The sequence below is a fragment of the Physcomitrium patens genome, chromosome 13, assembly GCF_059467195.1.
Source record: "Physcomitrium patens ecotype Gransden chromosome 13, ASM5946719v1, whole genome shotgun sequence".
NCBI classification, from domain to species: domain Eukaryota; kingdom Viridiplantae; phylum Streptophyta; class Bryopsida; order Funariales; family Funariaceae; genus Physcomitrium; species Physcomitrium patens.
The window spans coordinates 8,044,910-8,067,485 of record NC_143422.1 but is presented as its reverse complement, the minus strand read 5'-3'; the positions used below and the strand labels follow the sequence as shown (position 1 = coordinate 8,067,485).

At 34.4% G+C, this 22,576-nt stretch overlaps 3 protein-coding genes across 15 annotated transcripts; all 3 read right to left on the bottom strand.

Annotated features, from left to right (window-relative positions):
• Positions 1-1,719: 1,719 nt before the first annotated feature.
• Positions 1,720-7,345, bottom strand: LOC112290316 (putative methyltransferase PMT3). Of its 2 annotated transcripts, none has more exons than XM_090255286.1 (8): positions 6,942-7,345; positions 6,131-6,781; positions 5,587-5,751; positions 5,045-5,227; positions 3,686-4,274; positions 3,312-3,412; positions 2,821-3,053; positions 1,720-2,434 (listed from the first exon to the last, which is right to left on the bottom strand). In XM_090255286.1, exons 2-8 carry the CDS (start codon positions 6,482-6,484, stop codon positions 2,122-2,124), a joined length of 1,938 nt encoding a protein of 645 aa, XP_090111412.1. In that variant the 5' UTR covers positions 6,485-6,781; positions 6,942-7,345; the 3' UTR covers positions 1,720-2,121. The 2 variants fall into 2 exon arrangements, with proteins under 2 accessions (XP_090111412.1, XP_024392234.1); XM_024536466.3 differs by having other exon boundaries at positions 1,802-2,434; positions 6,131-6,597; positions 6,942-7,083.
• A 6,809-nt stretch (positions 7,346-14,154) lies between these two features.
• On the bottom strand, positions 14,155-17,718 carry LOC112290602 (eukaryotic translation initiation factor 3 subunit C). Its single transcript, XM_024537055.3, has 2 exons — positions 17,520-17,718; positions 14,155-17,112 (listed from the first exon to the last, which is right to left on the bottom strand). The coding sequence occupies exons 1-2, from the start codon at positions 17,541-17,543 to the stop codon at positions 14,263-14,265; spliced, it is 2,874 nt and encodes a 957-aa protein (XP_024392823.1). The 5' UTR covers positions 17,544-17,718; the 3' UTR covers positions 14,155-14,262.
• Positions 17,719-19,149: 1,431 nt separating this feature from the next.
• LOC112290366 (microtubule nucleation factor SSNA1) lies at positions 19,150-21,993 on the bottom strand. 12 transcript variants are annotated; one of them, XM_073538090.2, is made up of 4 exons: positions 21,444-21,993; positions 20,533-20,666; positions 19,946-20,145; positions 19,150-19,365 (listed from the first exon to the last, which is right to left on the bottom strand). In XM_073538090.2, exons 2-4 carry the CDS (start codon positions 20,582-20,584, stop codon positions 19,294-19,296), a joined length of 324 nt encoding a protein of 107 aa, XP_073394191.1. In that variant the 5' UTR covers positions 20,585-20,666; positions 21,444-21,993; the 3' UTR covers positions 19,150-19,293. The 12 variants fall into 12 exon arrangements, with proteins under 12 accessions (XP_073394191.1, XP_073394184.1, XP_073394189.1 ...); XM_073538083.2 differs by having other exon boundaries at positions 20,533-20,714; positions 21,555-21,992; XM_073538088.2 differs by having other exon boundaries at positions 21,555-21,992.
• Between the last annotated feature and the right edge of the window lie 583 nt (positions 21,994-22,576).

The following is a 22,576-nucleotide window of genomic DNA, read 5'->3' as shown; positions in this document are numbered from 1 at the left end:
ATTCAATGTATATATATATATATATATATATATAATTCTCAATATCATCTATTATTGATCTTACAATGGTTGAAATATTGTTATTCCTTCATAAATTACTCATTTTTGCTTCTTTATTATCACCTTTTATTTTGGTGGTCAAACTTTTTTTTGACATTGTCAAACTCTCATCTTAAATCTCTTCTTTGTTGCTTTGCTCTCATTTTATTCTGAAAATATTTTTTGTTTTTAACAAAAAAATTCCAAATAGTTCTTTAATTATTCTTATTTTTTTAATGTAGCTGCATTCTTGATTAACTCTCAAAATAAATATTTTTAATTATATTACTTTTCTATTTAGAAATAAAAATCTCCTTGAAATCAAGCCATTCTCAATACACCCAGATATTAATTATTGTAGCACCAAAACAAAGATATATTTGTTATTTTGATATAAAATTAAGTTTAAAATCAAGAACATTTAATTACAAAAGTGAATAAAATTTTATTTTTATATTTTTTACTATAAAATGAATCTATAAAAAAAAACTCAATTAATATTAATAATCATTTAAAATTTTATAAAACTATTTTTCTTGCACAACTACCACTAATCAAGTTTTCTTAACTTTTTGCACAAACTTCAAATCTATCACAAAATTTTAAAATTTTAAGTACCCACTAATATTTTTACTTTTTGGTTGAACTTAATGGTAATTTCTTTCTCCAAAAATCTTACTCAAATTCTACTAATATAATCATTTTTAAAATTTAATCACTATTAAATTACACTATTAATTTAAAATTACCATATATTCACCTCGCACACAAAAACATACAATATATATATATATATATCTAATTGACTATAAAATAATTATTTTCTTTTTAAAAAAATTTAAAAAATATCTAAACTAATTAGATTTTTTTTGTTAATGCTTAAATTAGCTAAATCTTGATTTTTGTACCTCTATTGATACCCTATTCTTCAAAATCGATACTATAAAGCCTTTTAAATTACTATGCAAGCATATTTAGAGTTAATACTTTGACATCCTTGTAGTTGAGTTTTACGTATTTTTAAAGTTGATACCTTGTTATATTTAAAGTTGATATCTTTTCAAGAATCCTTTGATACTACAACTTCTATATTACTTCTTTTAAATCTCTTTTTTGAAGGAAAAAAAAAAAAAAAAAACATACATTTTGATGTATCAAAATTGTATTTTAAAAAATATCAAATTTTGATGTCTTTTCTTTCATAACTCCTATGGCAAGTTAACAAGGTAGAGTTACTTTCTGTCAAGCCCTAAAAATCATGTAATGGTTACCAGTATTCACACAGGATTTTCTATCTAGCCAATTTTCTGGGGCTATTTATTCGTGTTTTAACATTTAGCTTACATTAAAATACACATAAAAAGTCTTTTCCTATTTCCAGTACATAGAGATCATCAATAAATGATTGTAAATGAGTTGGTGACTTCAGCTAATTAACTGATGGTTGAGAAATCTAGTCACCATACACTTGATTTGTCTCAAAACTGAAAACCAAAAAATCCAGCAACAACGAACATGAAAATGAGCTTTGGGCAGTTACTCAAATCACTTTCAATCATATCAAAACCTACTGTAAGAGGCTATGAAAATTTAAAGGGCTATCATGTTCTCGCCAGAATCAACCATTCTTGCGAAGTAATCATTGTTTACCAACGCTATGCCTTGTTCAGGCACCAAATATGATACTTCATTCTTCGACTTCGATCAACAATTTCAAGAATTGAAGGAACATATTAGGAAGATGCCAACAATACTCAAGATAAATTGAATACTCTATCTAATCATTCAGCATGCGTACATTCTTTCGAATATTTCCTGGTTGTAAATGTCAACCATCACCCGACTACGTAGATGATGGTGACAGTTAAAATGCTTTGCAGCCCCAAAAATCAGGCTTCAAGCAAGTTAGTATCACCAGGTTCTTACAACTTTATACATCCATCGATCGGTGACGCTTCTGACAAAGCCTGGCCGCATTTCAAAACATCGTCTCTAATTTCGACAGTACATTGCATACATTTGACTTCTAGTACCTTGGATGACAATCAGTTTACTAAAGTTATGGTATCAAGGCCAGGAGTGTTACAAAACGTCTTCAGGTTGCCACAATTCCTTCCGTGCAAATAGGATCTTCTCATCCTCATGTGAAAGATCACTCTCGTCAGCTTCAACTACATGATGCCAGTTGGACCAGCGCAGAGCTGGGAGCAGCTTTCTTACTCGATCAACTGTATCTGCTCTATCCCGAATAATGACGAGGCCCATTGGACGCAAAATACGGTCCATCTCCAGCAAAAGATCTTTAATCCTGCAGTTTTGACCTTCAATATCTGAAAGTATAGTCCACGCGTGCAGCAGATCGTATGTGCGTGGATATGTTGAAAAAGCCTCACACCTGTACGTTCCGTCACATACGCAAGGTGTGAGCCCAAAAGTTTCACAAAACATATTTTCTTAAGGAGCAACACAAGCAAACACGTACTCTATTCAATGTGTCCACCTCCTAGGTAGACCACACAATCTTGACCACTGCATAAACCCTCATCTCTGTTTTCTAAACACGTAGCGCAGAAATGGCAGCAGACTGGGAAAACAAGTAACTATCTAAGATATCAGCAGAGCCATGTCAGCTAAATCTACGTCTACCACAACTTTGCCACACTTCAGACCAAATTCGCCATGATAGCATTGGAGTTCGGTAGTAAACTGGTCATTGAATAATAGTAAAAGAGGACAGCTCAGAACACTCGCTGAGGTCTTATGGAAAAACAGGAAGTTTACCAATTGTGTAAAGATCCAATGAAACCCCGGTCATAGACAAGTCCCAAAGTGTTAGCACCAGATGATGGCACCACATTCATAACCCAGACAGACAGATCTTTCTCCCTCAGAGCTGCTGCAAAACCTCCATAATTTGCTTTCATATCCATTACGTTCCGTACACTGCTCTGCTCTACTTGATTTGCGGCCCTCAGAGTCCTCCAATAAAATTCAACTCTTTTCTTCCAGATATTCTGCATAGAATTTAAAACAGATACACAAATTAAGCCCTAACACTTTTACATCATGCAATTCACGTTCCACAGAGCTACCAACTGCAACAATTCTGGTCATTTTTGTGGACTAGTTTAAGCTCCAAAAGACAAATGCAGGAGAAGCACTAACTTCTGTCCTAATCGAGACAAATACTAGTTGAAAAAATCTGATATCTAACTGCATTATCATGTACACATGTAAACCAAATAATGTTGGATGAAAGTTAGGAGGAATACAGTATCGCTCAGGAACTTCTTCTCCTCTATTCTGAGTTGTTTCAGTCGTGATGAAGGAGAAACCATTCTTTTGGGCCAGGGTTCAACATTGCGACCTTCATCTGCGTAGTACAAGAAAAGCGTTGGAAAACGCACAAAATTGAATCACACCGAACCTTGGACATTTCGTTTTGATAATCTCGCCTACCGAATATTTGGTCCGCTTCGGATACCCTTTTTGTTCTTCAAAGTGGGACTCACAAGCTACTACTCAGATTCGCAACCGATTTCAAAAAGCAAAGCGAACGATATACATGGAGCATTGTTCACTGCCTTAAGGTCAAGATTAATATTACGCAGTGGCAAGATGAAAATGAATAATGCGGATAACTAACCTGGAAGAGGATTAATGCATGCCTCCATGGGCACCTCCCAGGCGCTGTCCGGATCGCTAGTCTTACATAATGGAGGTACTTGATCCTCGGGTCTTTTCTCGTAGCACTCATTCGTCAGAGGTTTTTGCCAGATAACAGTCTGGTCTTGATGGGCAGCTACTGTCCAACACATGTTGGTCACAAGCTCTGTCATATCCTTCCAAATTTGCCGGTTTTCAACATCCTCACGATAAGCAGGAGGAGCAGACCAGATGAAGTATCCACCAGGTTTCAAGAGTCTATCCACTTCCAAAAGGAGAATTCCATCCCTTTGGTGCCACTCAATTCTGCATCGAGAGCAGTGGGCCAGATCAAACGAATTGCTTGGGTATGGTACACGCTTTGTGCCTAGAACACCAAGAGTGGCTGGAATACCCCTTTCGAGAGCAAATTGGATTTGGTTCTGATGAACATCGTTGGGCGCTATTGACATGGCAATTACTTCCAAAGACAGCAAATAAGCACCAAAGCTCGCAACTCCACAACCAATGTCCAACACAGTCCTGATCTTTCCATCCATACTGAGGTTTCCTTCCTCATTCTTTAACATCTGAAAGAAAGAAGAAAACACAAGGTGAAATTTGCATGCAGATGCAATAAACCCACAACCTACAACCATGAATGCAGATAGTACAACGGACCGTGGGGTGGAATAAACGACCAACTGCATTGCAATAACCGCCTATCTTGAAAAGGCAGGATTGCTCGGTATCTTAGAACTGTCAAGGTTGCATTAATGAAGATTCGACATTTGGCTATTCCGTCACACAACATTCAACCACCAGCGCATTCATCCAGGCAACTAGGAAAAACACTGGAGTAAAGCATCTGATTAGGAATAGATTCAAATTCCACACGAGACGGAAAGCAGAGATACGAATTGCAAGTAATATTTCGGAAAGCGTTCACAATTTTCTGCTGCGTGGACTGCATCGAAAGGGAGGAAAATACCTCTATAATTGCGAAAAGAAAACCCTCCAACATTATTTTGAATCTGAACATTTACTCTAATCATGAAAGGACAGTACAAAGCAAGATGTCCACCAAGACTAGAACAAGCTATAGGTTCATGAAACCATGCAAGCTGCAAGTCTGCTGTATGGGCTTGCATTTCCAAGAGTTTCGCTGATACAAATATTTCGAGAGCAACCTAATTTTTGACTCTTCCAGAATACGTTAAAAAAAATCAATTTTTTCCAGTCGAAGACATTTCAGAAAACACTTGAATGGGAGTCAATTTCTCCCACGTCAAAAAATCTAATTAGGCCATACGTAACTTTCCATCACCCAGTGTAGGAGAATTCAAAGATGCAAACATACCTTTGCAAGGGACGCAATGTATTTGTCCGCACCGTTGGGAAAGTGGGTGCCACCACCTGGAAAAATCACTTTCTGGCCATTCACAACCATCCAATGCTGGTCGGACTTTTCAATTGCCAAAAAATTGTGGGGCACATTAGATTGCCAGACTTCGTCTCTGCTTTTAGGCCATCTGATTGGAACCTGCACGCAATTACACAGCCATTCAGCTTGAAATATGTGCAGTTCATTCGAGTTCATTGCTTTTGCCACTCACACAACTGGCTGTAATTATCCTAGTTCCTCTGTACTCTGATTGATTGAGAAAATAAATAAATGCTAGCCTCTTTTTTCTGGTCAAAAGGATTGAAGCTGAGCTGAATGAATTTTTTTGCACACTAAGAAGTTAGTTTATAAATCACTTAATCTTGATATGTCGGAGGGGGAGGGGAGGATTAAAATAAAATCCGAGTAAGCCCTAAATGGAATAGCGGAAAACGGTTCCATCAACTAAAAAAATCTTGGATTGATCTGTCCTTTAAAATGCTCAGAGTATGTGATACCTTGTAGTTAGGAGGAGGAGGAATCAAGCATTGAAGTCGGTGCTCTTGAGGAGGGCAATGCCTCTCATAGTGCTCCATCAGGGGGTGGTTCAATTTCAACTTCAATTTCTTATTCAATTTGAGGTCCAGGCAGGGGATGGTCTCAGAAAATTCAGCGTCGCACACCTGCACATTACAAGCATTGATCCTCTATAAATCACTACAACGGTGATATTCAAAAATCACCCCGCATCAATTCATTCACGCTATTAATGGATATGGAACAAAAATGAAACGAGTGCAAGAAAAAACACTGAACGTGAACTTTCAAAGGCCACCTCGACCAAAGCAACTGTAGAAAGAAGAGATTGATAATTCTTCTGGAAAGTGAATGGAAGATGGCAATGATGGCCTAGTGTTGTCACAACCAACAGCAAATCGGTTGGAAAAAAAATAGTTGACCAGAGCTAGTGATTTACATCTTAGAGCCGCTCCTCATTTCGAAGAGTGAGATCGGACTAAGAATCAAACAGCGCGTTAAACACCACAAGTCTACTGCACTTACAGGAAACGCTTCCAGTGTGTCATCGGTGGATGCGATTTTGTCCTCCGATTCCTCGTCATCGGAGGCCTCAGATCTTTCACCACTGGCGTCCACCTTCTCCGACACCTCACCTTTCTCGAGGACTGTATTCTTAGAGTCAACTACGAGATTAGCCTCCAAACCTGAAGCCGATGGATCGAAGATGTAATGTACAGCGAGCTTGTTCCTACGATTGCTGAAGAAGGAGCCGAGATACAAAGAGACGAGTGAAAACATGAGCACTAGAGTACACACGGTGACTAACACACGGCGTTTCTGAGCATTGATATCGTTGCGGCCCCTCATCCTTGAGTTGGCTGCTGATCGGCCAAACATCTCTTCGCACAGACGTTTGGCTCAATAAGCGCTACATGCACTGTTCGAGGCCGCAACCTAAATCTTCACCGTATCACCAGCTCGCGCAGTCCTTCACTCTCCACAGCTACTCACTGCGAAGATAGAGAAAGATAATCCAACGCGATCCTCGCTTCAGTATGCCCTGAGGATCTCTCTCAGGTCAACCTGAATTTCCCAGCAATAGCACTTCTAAACACACTCACTCATAGCATCCAGACTCCAGAGCAGCACAACAGTTGCCTCTGCAAGAACGCTGTGAAAAAAGACCTTCCTTATCTGAACAAAGAGAATTCACACGCCTACGAAGCTCAGCACATGTACCACACAGCGTGTACTACTCTGAACAGTCATCTCTTCATTTGCAACAAAATTCAACTAAATTCGTAACAAAAAACCAGAAGGCATTTGCGCTTAATTACAGTAGTTTCTATCTCACCTTACACTTCCCGCAGACAATGCCAGCTGCAGTTGGTTTTCCAAAGGCTCAAGCACAGCACTGTACACCACTCCACTACTCCACTACCGTCGCCTCCTCACCAATGTAACTATGTCGAAGCCAAAGGTCTAACTGCGACTTTTTAGATCCACACCAGACAGCTCGCCAGCAGATGAGACCCTTCAAGGCGCCACCGTCTCCTCCCAGACACGAGCCTTGATACCTCAATACCTACCGGCAGACATGATGCAATCAAGGAATCGCATCACCCGGCCACTGGTAGCAGCAGACATGCTGTAGCATGCATGACACAGATTTGGATGGAAACCGCGAGCCGAGAGAGAGACCGGAAACCTGCTCACACGAAACCGCGATGAGGGAAGGAAGGCATGGCCGAGGCGGACTGAGAGCAGCATGGCCTGCGCAGCAGCATGACCGCAGTATTAGTAGTCGCTCCTTCCTTCCTTCCTTTCCTTCAAGGGAACCAGCAGCAGCAGCTATCGGGAGAAGTAAAAGTGCGTAACGCCATAGCTCTGGACCTCCTCCTCGTTCTGCTTTGCATCATCTGGTGCTGCAATACATCACTACTATTACTACTGCTAAGACTACTACTACATGCCCCCCACTCCTGCGCCATCATATCCATCAGCTTGGACAACTGACTAACTAACTAACTAACTAACTAACTCCCCCCTTCCCTCTTCCCCTTCCCGGGGGGACTGCTGTCCAGAATGACGCCTGTCTTTCGTCTCTCCACATTCCAGCTTTAAAGACGTGGCTTACTTTTTGATGGTAGTCTTTTGCTTTATTGGATTCATGCAGTGACAATGTTGTGAAGTTGGGCACATTTTATCTTCTTGATTAATGAACTTGTCAATTGGTTTTGAATTCCAATAGATAGATAGATAGATAGGAGAATGTTAAATAGACCCATGTTTTTACGAAATCAATCCACCCTTGATGAAGAATATGGTTATCATGATGAATATGATTGCTTGGAGATTCAATAGTGGAGAAATGAAATTCCAGGTCATTTGTTTTTTTCATCATGGATTGGTTGATTTAGTAAAAACTTGGGTCTATTTAACATTCTCATATATATATATATATATACATACATACTAAGTATTTCCTTCACATCTTGAAATATTGTGTACATCTTGTTAAAAGAGTCAATTGAATAATGTATGAAATTCATGAATGTGGAATTGTAAGCATTAGACATGTTTTTATTAATTCAATATTTTATAAAACTTATAACAATTTAATGCTAAAATAATTATGAACAATTAGTTAGGAAGATTTTTTATTTTTTATTTTTTTAAATGGATTTTTAAAATAAATATATTTATTTTGAAACAAAGTTTTAGAAAACATGCCTCTACTCAAGCTTATTCAAGATGGCAATTTTTCCTATTTTTTATTTTTTATCTTTTTGCTCTCTAAGATAAAAATATATGAATAAAAATAGTATATAAATATATTTTTAACATTATAGTTATTATTAAGAAAATTAATCCATTGATTTTTTAATATTATGATATAATATATTCTAATTAAATATAAATAAAAACATGTAATTTTTTACATGTATAAAAATGACTTATTCTTCATCTTATAGATTAAATAGTATTTCACAAGATATAGCACACTATAACTTATATACAACTTACTATGCAATTTTGAAATTCAAGTCTTCTTTAAGCATTTTTCCACTTTGTGAAACCAATAATTTATTTTTTAAAATTAATTTTTTTAAAAAAAAATTAAATTCACAATATTTTTTAAAATAAATTAATTTTGATAGAAGCTTATAATTAGATAGAATTTTATTTATTTCAACTAAATTTTGATTATGAATATTGATATATATATATATATATATATATATATTTTAGCTTATTTAGATGAAATTAAATAAGTATTTTTATAAAATATTATTGAAAAGATATCTAAAATTTAATTTATTCTATTCTTCTAAAGTAATAAAAAGACTTCAAAGATGTATTTCAAATATTACATAAAACTTCTTGTCCAAATCCTTGAAATAGAATTTTAAAACTAATTTCCAAAAAAATAATATAAGTTTTATAAAGAATTTTATACAATCTATTGCACAATGAGTTTGTAGTATATAAAAGATGGAGTCATATGTTTTATTTCTTAATAAAAAATTTTGTTATATTTTTAATATTTATAAAAATGTAATCTTTAAAAAACTAAAGATTTAATTTGGCATATTGTAACAAAGTTCTTTACCATTTAAATACTATAATTTGTTGTGATAAAAGACATAAATTTATCAAAAAAAATTCAATTCTTTTTAGATTTGTATGCAAATTTTTTTTTCGTTATATTTTTAATTTTTTAATTTTTTTAAAATATTTTAAGAAATAGAATTTTTATAATATATATATATATATATATATATATATATTAGCATTAGAGCTTATTTCTTTGCTTTGAGAATATAATGTTAAATCAATGAGATGCCAAATGCTTATGGAGAAGATAGAAATTAGGCATACACCAATGTCTCTAATAATATATAAGATATTTGATTGTCAACTTTCATGCTAAGATGTAACATTGTTTTATTTTGTGCATAGAGATATTATAATATTAGGGTGACAAAATCAAGCATCTCATTAGCATATGTTGTGCAGAAACATATTTTGACTACAAATGCTCTTGATCAATTTTTAAACTACATAACATAAATTTTAGTTGGCATTTGAAACTATATAATATAAATTTGAAACTACAATAAGTTAAGTTTTTTATTTCTCAATGACACACAATTTAACTTATTTAATATCTTTAATGATTATAAAAATTTAAAATTATTTAAAATTATTTAAAATCTATATTTAAAAATTTTAAAATTATTTATTAGATCTAAATTAATTTATAATTATAAAAACATAATATGAAAATTGATTAATAAGCTTATACTTTCTATTTTAGATAATCTCTCATCTATCACTTCTTTTAATTTGTAAAGATTAATTGAAACCATTACAAGAAATAAATTCTTTTCTTTAAATAAAAAGAAAAATAAAATAAAATAAAATAAAAGGTATCAAATCAAAGAGATTAGATTGTTGCATCTCCAACACCATTTTTTCTATGGACACATACCATAAAAAACAAAACAAAACAAAACAAAAAATCAAACCAAATCAAATTTTGATGATACCTTTCAATTGGAAGTGTGTGTGTATATATATATATATATATATATAATAAATCTCCACCATGTTTTTTTCTTAATTACATGATATTAAAACATATTGTGCATGCAATCACTACCAGTTTATTCCATCGAATGGCTCCATCAAAAAAATTGTATGATTATGTTACTAATAATCTCATACACCGTTATTTCTCAAATTAGATATTTGGAAACCTTTTCGAATGACCTACCACCTCTTTGATTTTTCAAAAACTATCAAAGGTGCCCAGTTTAGGTAGAAAACACATTGTTGTTATCATACTTGCAGTTATACTTTGATTTTATTTTACCATTTGAAACCTTCAAGTTTTTAAAATGAAAGTAGGTATAACAGCAGCAAAACCATGTCATGTCATGAAATTGTTTTGTTCATTGAACAAGGACAAACAAACATATGAAAAAGGTAGTCCAATGAACATATAAACTTTTTTCATGCCACATAGACTTACATAGAGAACGTGATTATGGAAACTTTTGTATTTTGTAATATTCAACTATTATCATGAACTACAAACCTGCATATACAATTAATAACTTAGTTAAAATAAATAAATATAATACACTAACAAACACAAGCTTATTGTCACAATTCCAACCACTAAGGGTTGCATTACTCTTGCATCAAAGATAAAATGGTTATGACTTACAAATAGAAGGTTAGAACAATGTAAGACTAGTATGTAATAGTTCTTTCTACATGGATTTTTCAAGTCCTAATGTAATAATAATATAATGAAATGGAGGGAAAATAAAATAAAATAAAATAAAAAAGCATCCGCTCAACATGATAACATTACTACAAATACTTCTGTACAAAAAATACTCATGAGTTAAAAAAACATTTTCTTGGTTGTTTCACTAAAATTCATTTAAATAGGTAATAAAATAAGATATTTGGATGCAAGAAATTTTTTGAAAGTTGCAAAATAAGTTATCTAGATTAACTTTGACATACTACTCAAAATATATAAAAATAAATTTAAACTACAAAAACATGATATGTATTACTCTTGAATTTTTAGTAATAATATATATATATATATATATATATATATATATGTTAGGAATATATTCATTGATTTATATACTCAAATGTATCCTAGATATTTGATACCCCTAAACTAATATACCTTGCTTATCTAATAATATTTGCTAAATGGAGGTCCTTCTGAGGTTGTAAACTTAATAAAGAATATAAAGTACTTTATATTAATTATTCTATTGTCTTGTTTCTTGTTATTTATTCTCCTTCTGCTAATTTAAAATTTTATTTTCTCTTTGATTGAATTTGATTTCTGCAATCCTAAAATGAATATAAATTAAACAATAATTAAATATAAAACAGACAAGTAAATATTTTCAATGTATCTGTTTTCTAACTTAAAATTAAAGTGTTTTATTTTATTTCTCTTCATATTGAAGCTGCAAGCATAAATTGAATTTTATCCACAGTTCAAACACAACTCTTAATTAAACCGTAAATTTAATTTTATACTAAATTTAAGACTTTACTGAGTTTTTTTTTACTGATTCTACTAAATGAACAACTAAAGAAAATAAAATAAAGAAAAAAATATAAAATTATAAAATTACAGTCCATTCAAACGTCTGAAGCTCTGATTTAGAAAATTTAGAAGAATGTACTTTTTTAGTTTATTGATTCATAAATTTGCACATAAAAAATACTCAACACAAAACAATTAGTCATCGGTTTCAAATGAAAAACAAATAAGTAAATGGCAGGCACACCTAATTATTTATCTACTATTTTATTATTATTTCATTCTCCATTATGGAAAGACTTAGTAACCTTGTGCTGTATTTCACATTAATAGAAACATTAATATTAATGACTACTACAAAAGCCTAGAAAAAAAAACATTGCAAATTAACCCTCACCTGCATTAAGTATCACCATCAATTCCTCTTTCTAGTCTTAAATTTAATTCTAATTCTATTTTTTTGTAACATCAATATAAACAGCTCATGAGATGACATTCCAAATCCTACCCATTGTTAATTCTTCTAATAAATACTTGATTTTCATATTTGCTAAAACAACATAATTAGATTCAATGACTCATTACATTCAATTAAACCCAAAATATATATATATATATATATATATATATAGAGAGAGAGAGAGAGAGAGATACATATGTATATGAGAATTGATACATTGATGGGAGCTTTTACAAGATTGATGGAGTTTTGGCCACTAGTCCCCACTATATATATATTTCCGTATATGTATTCATGTTTGTGAGGACCCCCAAACATGAATAATTAATTAAATGGTGGGGTTGAAAAGGTTGTCGTATAAAGTGAATTGGGGGATTGAAAAAGTGAAAGTGAGGCATCTTTGCCCCATAATGTTGTGAGATGTGTGAATGATAACATGACCATGTAAGCATGAAAAAGAGGGAATTAGAAAAATGATTGTTATGGGGAGTGGGTGGGGGGACTATTTGTAGTATTCATTATACCCATGAACCCAAGGTACAATTATAATTATATAATTTTTTAATTTCTTCTTTTCATCCACATTCATCCGCTCGTCTTCTCATCCGTCCATCATGATGCATCACCTCCAGCTTGTTTAGTAATTGGCTGCTCCTCATTCCTTTTACTTTTTGGATGAATGAATATACGAATGACTCAATGAATGAATGAATTCGAGTTTGCAATTCGGGGTCATTGCTTCACGTCATTTCATTATTGCAGGGTTTTAGGGTTCTCACTGGATGATGTTTTTGGATGTATGACTTCTGTGGATGTGGGAAGGGTCTCATCCACATCTTTGAGTCACAGTAATTCACTGTCAATCCGCAAAAACTTAGTTGATATTAGGGTTGTGGAGAAAAACCTCACCATTACACCCCAATTTAAGTATATACATACATACATGTATATATATATATATATATATATATATATTATCAATGTTTTGGTCATGCAAGTAAAAACATGATCCTTCAATCCAATATTGCTTTAATGTTATACGTAAGAATAATTCTGCAATTTTTTTGATAGATTTTGCACCATTTCACTTTCTGGTACAATAATTCCTAATTCATGGTATATATATATATATATATATTTATTTATTTATTTATTTTATGACCATATCAAAGTCAAATACCTTGGTAATTTGATCTTGAGGAAACACTTCTCAATGATAGTTGATTCCAAATTTGGATCTGAAAATGAAAAATAATGAGCTTGCTCATTGAACATTCACATTCTATGCTATTGATATAGACTCTGCAGCCAAAGAATGTTTTCATTGTGGGTTCATGTTTCTTCTTGAACATGACATTCAAGAGACCCAGGTCTTTTGTTTGTCAACATGATATGAATATTGTGATGTGCATGTGTGTGTATGTGTACCTTTATGTTTGATTTGAAAGATGAGTCCTAGTATTGTGGCATTGTTGATATACATACATATACACATGTATGTGTGTGTTGGGGCCTGTGACTACTGGATTTTTCTCCTGGTTTATGTAGGAATTACACTTCAATGATGTCCCGGAGGCAAACCAACATTGACGTGCTCATGTCCAAGAGAAACAGTATCATCACCTGACAGGTGCCTTTTCATCAACATGTCCATACTTCAGAAAGTCTGGAGCCTACACAAATACAGGAAGCATGATGAAAAGGGAATACAACTGACTGCACAGTGCGCTAGTACTCTCAAGGTGAAAATTATTCGAGCTGAATGTTAAGTATGACACAAATAGCACACTGGTTTTAAAAAAATGAACGAACATAATCAGAAGACAAACAATGACTGAGAAATCATTCCATATGTGCGAATACGCGAATCCAGTCATACCATTACCATAAACCAATCAAATTAGAAGATGTTCAGTGCATAAAATTGAATAGAATCACTACACGAAAACAGCAAGGCAAAACCATCACTCATAAAGCTACAAAATTGATAAGCAATATAAAATGAACAAGCCAAAATGCATGACGAAAACATTCTTTTTTTTTTTCACTGCTTTCGTACCAAAACGCAACATATGGAAACAGTCATTTTCTTCACTGTTTTCGTGCCAAAATTGGTAACGGCATCTAAAAGCGGCTACCCATCCTTGACAAGCTAACCATGCGACCACCTGCATCTGTTGCCTGTTGGGCTCTATTGACGCCCCCGGAAGCTGGTCCTGTCTGGTAAGGAGTCCTGCCCACACTACTGTATGCGTCCTGATAACGGGTGCTTTGATAACCACTGTTGTAGCCCCGGCCTCCTCCTTGCCCACCGCGGTTGTAATTGTTGTATCCTCCCAGGTTAGCGTTGTCTCTACCCGTACGACCTCCTGTGAAATTATCTCTGTTACCACGTCCACCACGTCCACCCTTAGAACCTCCACGACCTCCCCCGAAATCTCCCCCACGCCTGCCCCCTGCGGCATCAGCGTAGTCTTGACCGTCCCTGTTGCTGCGACGACCAATCCCCTCCATGCCTCCGCCACCCATGCGCGCATCGAATGCTTTCTCGTTGCTCTCCACCAGTACATTCAATTTCTCAGCGAACTGGGATGCCAACGCTTGCAGCCTAGTAGGCTCCACATTGTGCGTCACGATGCAACGCGTCGGCTGGTCCCAGCTCGCGTGGAGCTCCTCTGAGATCATCATCTTGCTCACTATGCTGTGCACCTGGGCTTCTGGCAACCCAAATAACGCCATCAACTGGTCGAGACTCAGTGAATTGAAGTACGGCGAGTAGGTGAAAATATATGTGCGAAGTGCCTCCTCCTGAATCTTGCCCCGAAGCATCTCCATGATCGCCTCCCGCTTCCCCAGGAGTTTCCACACGTCCATACTCAAGATCACCTCCACTGCCTTCTCCCACTCACCTTTGCTCAAAGCCCGCGTGGCTGCCATCACGTGGTCCCGAACGTTCTCCGGAGGACCCGTGAACGTCTGCTTCTCGTTGATGTCCAAAAACCTACGGAATGGCTTGCTAATCACCTTCCGCTTCATGTCGTGCACGCTCGACGCCATATTTGGCACCTCCAACAGCATCGCCGTAACCAGATGCACCGCCTCCAAAAGCTCTAAATTTATGTGCATATGGAACGGCATCTGTCGCCTCCTCTCCAGCTTCTCCTGCTCAGGGTTCTTCTCATGCCAACGACTCTGCTGAACACCCTGCGCCAACAACTCCTTCACGCGGCCACCGGCGTACAGCTCAGACAGACAGTTGTGTGCCTCTACCACTAACGACTCCCGGAATGCGCACAGGCCCAACTGTGCCATCGCCCTGTTGAACAGGATTTGAGTCGAGATATCCATGTTCATGACCGAATCCTGTAAATGGCTCATCAGCAGCAGATCCCTGGCCGTGTAGAACTCGCCAGAGATAGCGTGCTGGTAGATATCGCACAGCATCGCCCGAGCTTTGGTGCGCTCGTCCCCATGCTTGTATATCAGTGTGACCAACTGATCCATCAGCTTCCTGTTCACACTAGGAAAAGAGGCTCTACGCGGAACAATCTCCGGAGTCACTACGAACGCAACAGGCCCTTTGGCCTCAGTACCTGCCTTCATTGCACCTTCTCCGTCCTCCTCTTCACCTTCTACATCTGCCTCCGCAGCAGCACCCGAGCGGCTCTGCAGCTCCGACAGCTTCCTCATCGCCTCGTAAACCTCTTGCGGCTTGTAGTACACATGTTCCACCCGCCTCAGAGCCACCCTAGCGACTGCCTTCATATCCCCTAGCCTCTCAACATACTGCTGAACATTCTGAGCCAACGCCATGAACAAAGGCTCGTCCCGCAGTCTCTCAACGTAATCCTTTGTGTGCGGATCAATACACTGCAGACTCTTAAACAGTTCGTCGTCGCACCGCTCCAAAAATGCCACCACATTACCCCACACATGGATGGGTCCTTCATGATCTGCTCCCTTCTCCGTCTCGTTCTCTACCTCTGGCTCTGAAGTATCGTCCATTGTGATGTTCGGGTACTGAGCTAAAATGTCCAATATCACCAGTACGTTCTGCACACACTTCTTCCATACCGCAATCGGCATGTGTGTGTTCAGGCTCGGATTCATGTCGAATTGAGCAGACACCACGTGCACCATCACCTCCAGCTTCTGAGCAGGGGTCTTTGCACACCTAGCCAAATATGACAACTGCTCCACTTGCTCGACACGGTCTGTGCCTTTGCGCCCACGAGCCACAATAATCTCTTTCAGCTTCTTGTCCACCATCTCCCATGAAATCTGACCAGGGTTCAACTTTGGGAACATCTCCTTGGGCTTCTTTTGGGCGGTAGTCCAGTCTCCTTCACCGTCATCCGCAGCGTCTGGATCATCTGAGAGATCCTCTGGGCGATCGGTGGGATCAATATCATCGTCATCGTCACTAATGAAATCATCTGCATTATCTGCATCGTCTGAGTCGGACTCCACATCCGATTCCGGATTGACCCTGAACTTTTCGATGTCAGCTTGGTACAACAGGTTGTTCTTCTTCATCTTCTGCTTCATGAAGTTCAATGCTTTAGCATTGCTGGGACTCATCTTCTTCTTAGCCTCCTTGTTAAGCAGAGTTTGGCTCAGAAAATCTTCAAGCAATACAAGACCCTTGATGTACACGCGGGGTGCAACTTGAGATTCCGCGAGGCGGTTCACCTTTTCCAATTGCTTGTTCAACCGCTCAAAACTCTCTTGGAGCTGAACCCAATCATTAATTTTGATATGATTTTTAATCTGTTCAGTAGTTTGCACCAGCTCGTCATAACGCTTATCCTTGGCGGATCGAACCACTCGCCGTTGGTCGTCAGACTCATCACTGTCCGAGTCACCGCCTCGCAAATACTTGGAGGCGATTTTCTCAGCTTCCTCTCCACCGATAATAACCTCCGCCTCATCGTTATCGGAGAACTGGCTGTCTTCATCACTCTCGCTGTCGCTCTGCAGCCAATGATAGATTCCAGCGGTAAGTACTTGAATAAACCCTAAACTACAACTTCAAGCGCCCTCTAAGCAGACTGAACGAGAGAGGGAACGGGAGACAGGGCGAGTCTAATTAACTATTCAGAGGCGATCTCCAGCATCCTCGAAACGATTCAACTTACATCCTCCCATCTTATGCACAGTGGAGTATCAGGAATCACGCACCCTACCCTAGACCTAATTTTCTAACCCATTCATTTCTCAAAATCAATACAACCATCCCACATTCTCTGCTCGCGTCACATAGAACGACCGTCCCAACCCTCTCTCTTTCCAGAAGAACGTAAACTCCGACCCCCAACACCAGCGCACGAAACATAGCAGAGAGGATGCATTGAAGGCAGGAAAATGGTAAGAGTACTCACATTGCCCCAAAATTTGGACGCCATGTTGCCGCAAGCGGTGGTAGAAAGGGGAAAAGGAGAGGAAGAGAGCGTGAAGAAGGATGAGCTCAAGAGTGGCCTCCTCGCTGAAAGCCCTGCGTTGCGCAGGATCAGCAGCGGCACCAGGCACCAGCTGCGAGGAGCACGAAGACGACAGGATGAGTCGCGCTCCGCCAAACCCTAAAAACCTGATTGGGAACTCAGGTCCTGAATAGGGCATGTTAGGGACCTCGATCTCGTCCCCTTTCAAGCCCATGTCTCTATTAGTCTGTCCCTCCATTTTGGGATCTGGATCCATGTCCTGTTTTATCCATCACATTGGATTCGTGATTATTTCCAATGTGTTGGTTCTATACTGATATTTTATTATTTTATTATTTATTTGTATGTCTTTAGGGGTTTTAAATGTAGGATTTTAAATTTTAAGCATAAAAGTACATATATTTGATTCTGAATATATCATTTAATCTTCAGGAATAATTCTGATGGGAAGATACAGTTTTTTAGCAATTTGTATCAAAATGTTTTTATACCAATTGAGAAGAAAAATTTATAAAATAATTTTATCATCTCAATCTTTTTTTTCGTGAATTAGTTTCATTAAAATCCAACCATACATTAGAAACAAAACAAAAATATTACTGGTGTTATATGTGTGTGTGTGTGTGTTTCCTTGCATTCCTGGTTTTGATTGTTACAAAATTTAATCTAGAATAAAAAAAAAATAGATAAGATTGTATTTTTGTGCTAGATTTTGTCAGACATTGATTGGGAAATTGTTATGTAGCACTTTTTGAATGCATATACAATGAATTAACGAAAATCAATTACACAGCATGTGGTTTAAGAGATTTTATTTTTCTAACCACGAAAAAAAAAAAAGACAAAACAAAAAACAAACAAAAAACAAAAAAAAAAACAAAAACAAACAAAAACAACTACAACAATAAGTGTTCAATACTAACATGTGCTTCTATGATGTATGTGTTTATAATTTATGTACTGATTATGTATACATACAGTTTTACTTAAAATGATGCGCTTTACAAAAAATATGGGTTTCAGTATTTTAATGAAGGTAAACATATTTTTTTATATTATCAGGTTATTTTATTCTTACTTATCATTTAATAAGCATTTTTTTATTAAGCATTCAAGTAAAATTGATCGATTTTGATTGAAAAGAATAAGAATAAAAAAAAGTATCTTAATGTTTATGAAGCTTAATTCATTGTAATAGTGTATTTATTTTATTTTATTTTTCCTTTTTAATCTTTAATTCTCGATATATCTAATAATTTTTTATAACAATCAACATTGTACATAAAAGCTACTTTAATTATTCTTAGAAAAAAATCTTTAAAATTACCCATACATTAAGTTTTTTCTTTGAAGATAAACACTTAAGACCAATTCTGAATCATACAAGCTAGTTTAGTTTAAATTTGATCACAAGAGCTTTTAATAGCTTTAATAATTCTTCAAAAAAAAGGTGTAATTTGACAAAATACACGCATCATATACTTCTTAAAATCACTTCATTAAAGAATGAACAACAAGCACGATTTTGATGTATTGAATAAATTACCCGACACATCTCATACATGCTCTCTTTAAAAATAAGCGTATTTATTAGATGAAGAAAAAGACATATGTACAGAAGATAACATGTAATTTTGTGAAAGTGCATATAATTAATGAATTGATTAAGAAGAAAATCACTCCATATAAGAATAATAATTAAACAATTTTTACTCTATGGCTTGTTTGAAATTTGAACTGTATCACTTTTGAGAACATGTAACAATGCTTGTGAGCTTTCCAATATCTGCAAAACAACCCGCGTGATTGTTAACTATAAAAAGTAAGACTTCATTTTTATTCATGATAGATAAAATGGGTATTTTTATTTTAAAATATCAGTAAAGCTCCATGTGCAATTACTCAAGGAGTTTGAAAAAAAGTATTCAAATCACTATACGAAAATAAGATTTCAATACTGAAATCTAAAGTTCATTAACATAATAGAAACTACATTTAGTATTGTATAGATAAAATAAACATGCATTTAAATAAATATTTGTGTTGAAAACCATCCTTTAGCAACATTGTTACACAATAATTTAAAAAAAAAAACTGAAACCAACATACTGAATGTATATATATATATATATATATATATATATATATATATCAAATCAACAATGTAAAGATACTTTGATAAACAAATAACAAAAAGAAAGTTCAAATCAATTGAATTTCAATGGTATATATTTAAAATATATGTTATGGTGATTATTCTTGCTTCCAATTATTCAAATGGTGTGTTATTTTCATTCTATATTATGATGATGATGATTATTATTATTATTCCTGTTGAATGCAACAAATATTTCAATACACCATGCCTTGGAATATGCCGCCTCAACTTCATGAATGGTTTTATCATATTCATTGGTGTAGGCATATTTCCGCAATAAAGAATCGTCAATTTCCGCAAGTCTTTTGGTAAGTATTACCAAATCCTTTTGAATGTTGTTTTTCTCTTCCTCCTCAACTTGCAAAATCTTTTTGATTTCATCCCTCTTTTCACGTAACTCTTCAATGCCTACACAACAACATTTTCTTTACATTTTACACAAACTTTTCAATTACATTATACATACAAATCTATGTTGTTAAATTGAGCATGAGTTTGTTTCAATTTTTTGATTTTGCGGAAGAATAAAATGATCATTGATGCTCAAAACTTAATCAAAATGTATACATACATTTCAACTGTATCATGCAGCATGGATAAACTCAAGATTATAACTGTCATGTATTTTTGTTATTCTTTTTATGAAACATTTAGACCTATATTTAATAGATTTAGTTCAAACGGTGATTCTTGTAAAAAAACAAGCAAACAAAAAAAGACCAAGTAGGTTAAAATAATAATGTATATTTTAACAAGGATTAGAAAAATGAAATTGATGATTTCTCTGTAACATACGATGGATAAGCTCCGTGTTGTAATTTTGCAGAGCAGCACCTTTCAAGGCCATATTTTTCTCTTTTTGAAGAAGTTAAGAAAATTAATTTACTTTCAATTTATGGCTTTTGTGTAATGGATATGATTATTTGCTCCTGTTTGTTGAGTATTAAGAGAAATCAATATATTGTTTTTAATTAAGCCTGAAATAAAATCCAACCTCAATATTTTGTAGGTTTATAATTTTATTAATTACACCATCAAAATTTAATAGTTTTTTCAAAAACTAATCCGTTAAACTGCAGATGTAATACATTTATATAATCTCACCTCTCATGAGTTCAGATGCTATTTGACCTTATCAATAATATCCAAGTATGCTTATTATTAATTATGGGGTTTTAAATAAAAATTTAATGTCATATATTAGAATACATCCACCAATTTAATACCATTTTAAAAAAATTGGAATCAATAAACTTAATATCTGCTTAGGTTTTTTCAATGCTTAAAAACTCGACTATATGATGTCCAAGGTATGCTTATTTGGGGTTTTAAAACCATCTTAAATTCGAAATCAAAAGTACACAAAAATATATTTTTTTTATTTCAATATAACATGTATTTACAAATATATACATGAATGAAAATGCATAAAGATAAATAATATACAAAACCTTAAAGCTTTTAACACCTTTAAACTATACCATTTCAACCTCAAATTTTCAATCTTGTATGTAGATAGGTGAGTTAAGTATTTATAACATGCACAAACTATTTAATTATAATCACAATTTCCCTTCAGAATTGAAATTACTTGTAATAATACTAAAAATAACGTGAGCATGTAATGTATGCAGCAAAAAGAATACACTTATTGATGAAGAAGCTCGCCAATTTAAATGCTATTTGTATTAAAAAATTATACATACTTTCTCTCTTTATTTTTCTTCCTTTTTTTCCTTCATGAAAAGAGTATTATTCATTGTATTTTTAATACTATGGAGGTATAAAAGTATTTATATAGTTTTTCAGGTCTTCACCTTTACATAGATGTAAGTATAGGCTTTACATACATACAATATATTTTCTCTCTAATTTAGCTGTAAATAGACGATTAAAAATTCAACAATAATTCGGATTTATGATTCAATGACCTCATAATAAAATATGAAAAACTTGTTTAAAATATTAATGGTGCTTTTTAAAATTTTAACCATAAGAATCATTCCGTTAAATATTGTTATTGAATATTAGACTAAATCGTTCTTAAAATTTAATGCTTTTTTAAAAATTAACCCATTATAAAATGGATCTGCTATCGTAAAAATTTGTAGGTTTAAAAAATCATCATTCCAAATTCAATTTAAATCGTATGACATTCATATGGAAAGACCATTGCACAATTTGTTACAATTCTGAAATTCACTTGATATGTGTTGAATATGTAATGAATAAAATAAAAAATTATCAATAATTAACAATTCAGGAATAATTCATGTTTATGGTTATTAAATATTGAGGATTATACAGATTTATGCATATTTTTCACACCCATGTGTTGAATAATCAGTGCAAATTTATATTAATGTTACTTGTAAACTTTTTCTCAAAATTCTTAATTGAATACATACATACATACATACATACATAATGAATGACGAGTTTATTTCATGTCCCAATCTGTGTACATTTTCTCTAAAAGAAAAAATTGAAATAATCTCATTACAAAACTTTATGTGTCTTAAAACTCCTCTCACATACATTTAAAATTGAAGAAGATAAACCCATTTATTAATTAAGAAAAATCAAGAGTTATGCAAGGTATCAACATATGTATTCTAGGTTTAATCAAAAGTTGTCTACTCACCTTGAAAGCATATTTAATCAGGGAAGTCTTTTATGTTAATAATAATATGGTGTAATCATGTTATAAGTAAAAATATAAAAATATAATTACATTATTAAAAATTATTGTGTATAATCAAATACTTCTAAGTAGTAATGTGGATATATATATATATATATATATATATACATATACATACATATTTATATTTATATG

What these genes read in the sequence shown, in the direction of transcription:
- LOC112290316 (XM_090255286.1), bottom strand. Translation starts at nt 6,484, where the DNA reads ATGTTTGGCCGATCAGCAGCCAACTCAAGGATGAGGGGCCGCAACGAT. An exon ending in ACACACTGGAAGCGTTTCCT is followed by an intron (nt 5,752 to 6,130) that starts GTAAGTGCAGTA and finishes TGTAATGTGCAG; the next exon opens with GTGTGCGACGCTGAATTTTC. An exon ending in ACATTGCGTCCCTTGCAAAG is followed by an intron (nt 4,275 to 5,044) that starts GTATGTTTGCAT and finishes TCTTTCTTTCAG; the next exon opens with ATGTTAAAGAATGAGGAAGG.
- LOC112290602 (XM_024537055.3), bottom strand. Translation starts at nt 17,543, where the DNA reads ATGGCGTCCAAATTTTGGGGCAAT. An exon ending in CGTCCAAATTTTGGGGCAAT is followed by an intron (nt 17,113 to 17,519) that starts GTGAGTACTCTT and finishes CATTGGCTGCAG; the next exon opens with AGCGACAGCGAGAGTGATGA.
- LOC112290366 (XM_073538090.2), bottom strand. Translation starts at nt 20,584, where the DNA reads ATGGCCTTGAAAGGTGCTGCTCTGCAAAATTACAACACGGAGCTTATC. An exon ending in CAACACGGAGCTTATCCATC is followed by an intron (nt 20,146 to 20,532) that starts GTATGTTACAGA and finishes GTTGTTGTGTAG; the next exon opens with GCATTGAAGAGTTACGTGAA. An exon ending in TTGAGGCGGCATATTCCAAG is followed by an intron (nt 19,366 to 19,945) that starts GCATGGTGTATT and finishes GTTGTTTTGCAG; the next exon opens with ATATTGGAAAGCTCACAAGC.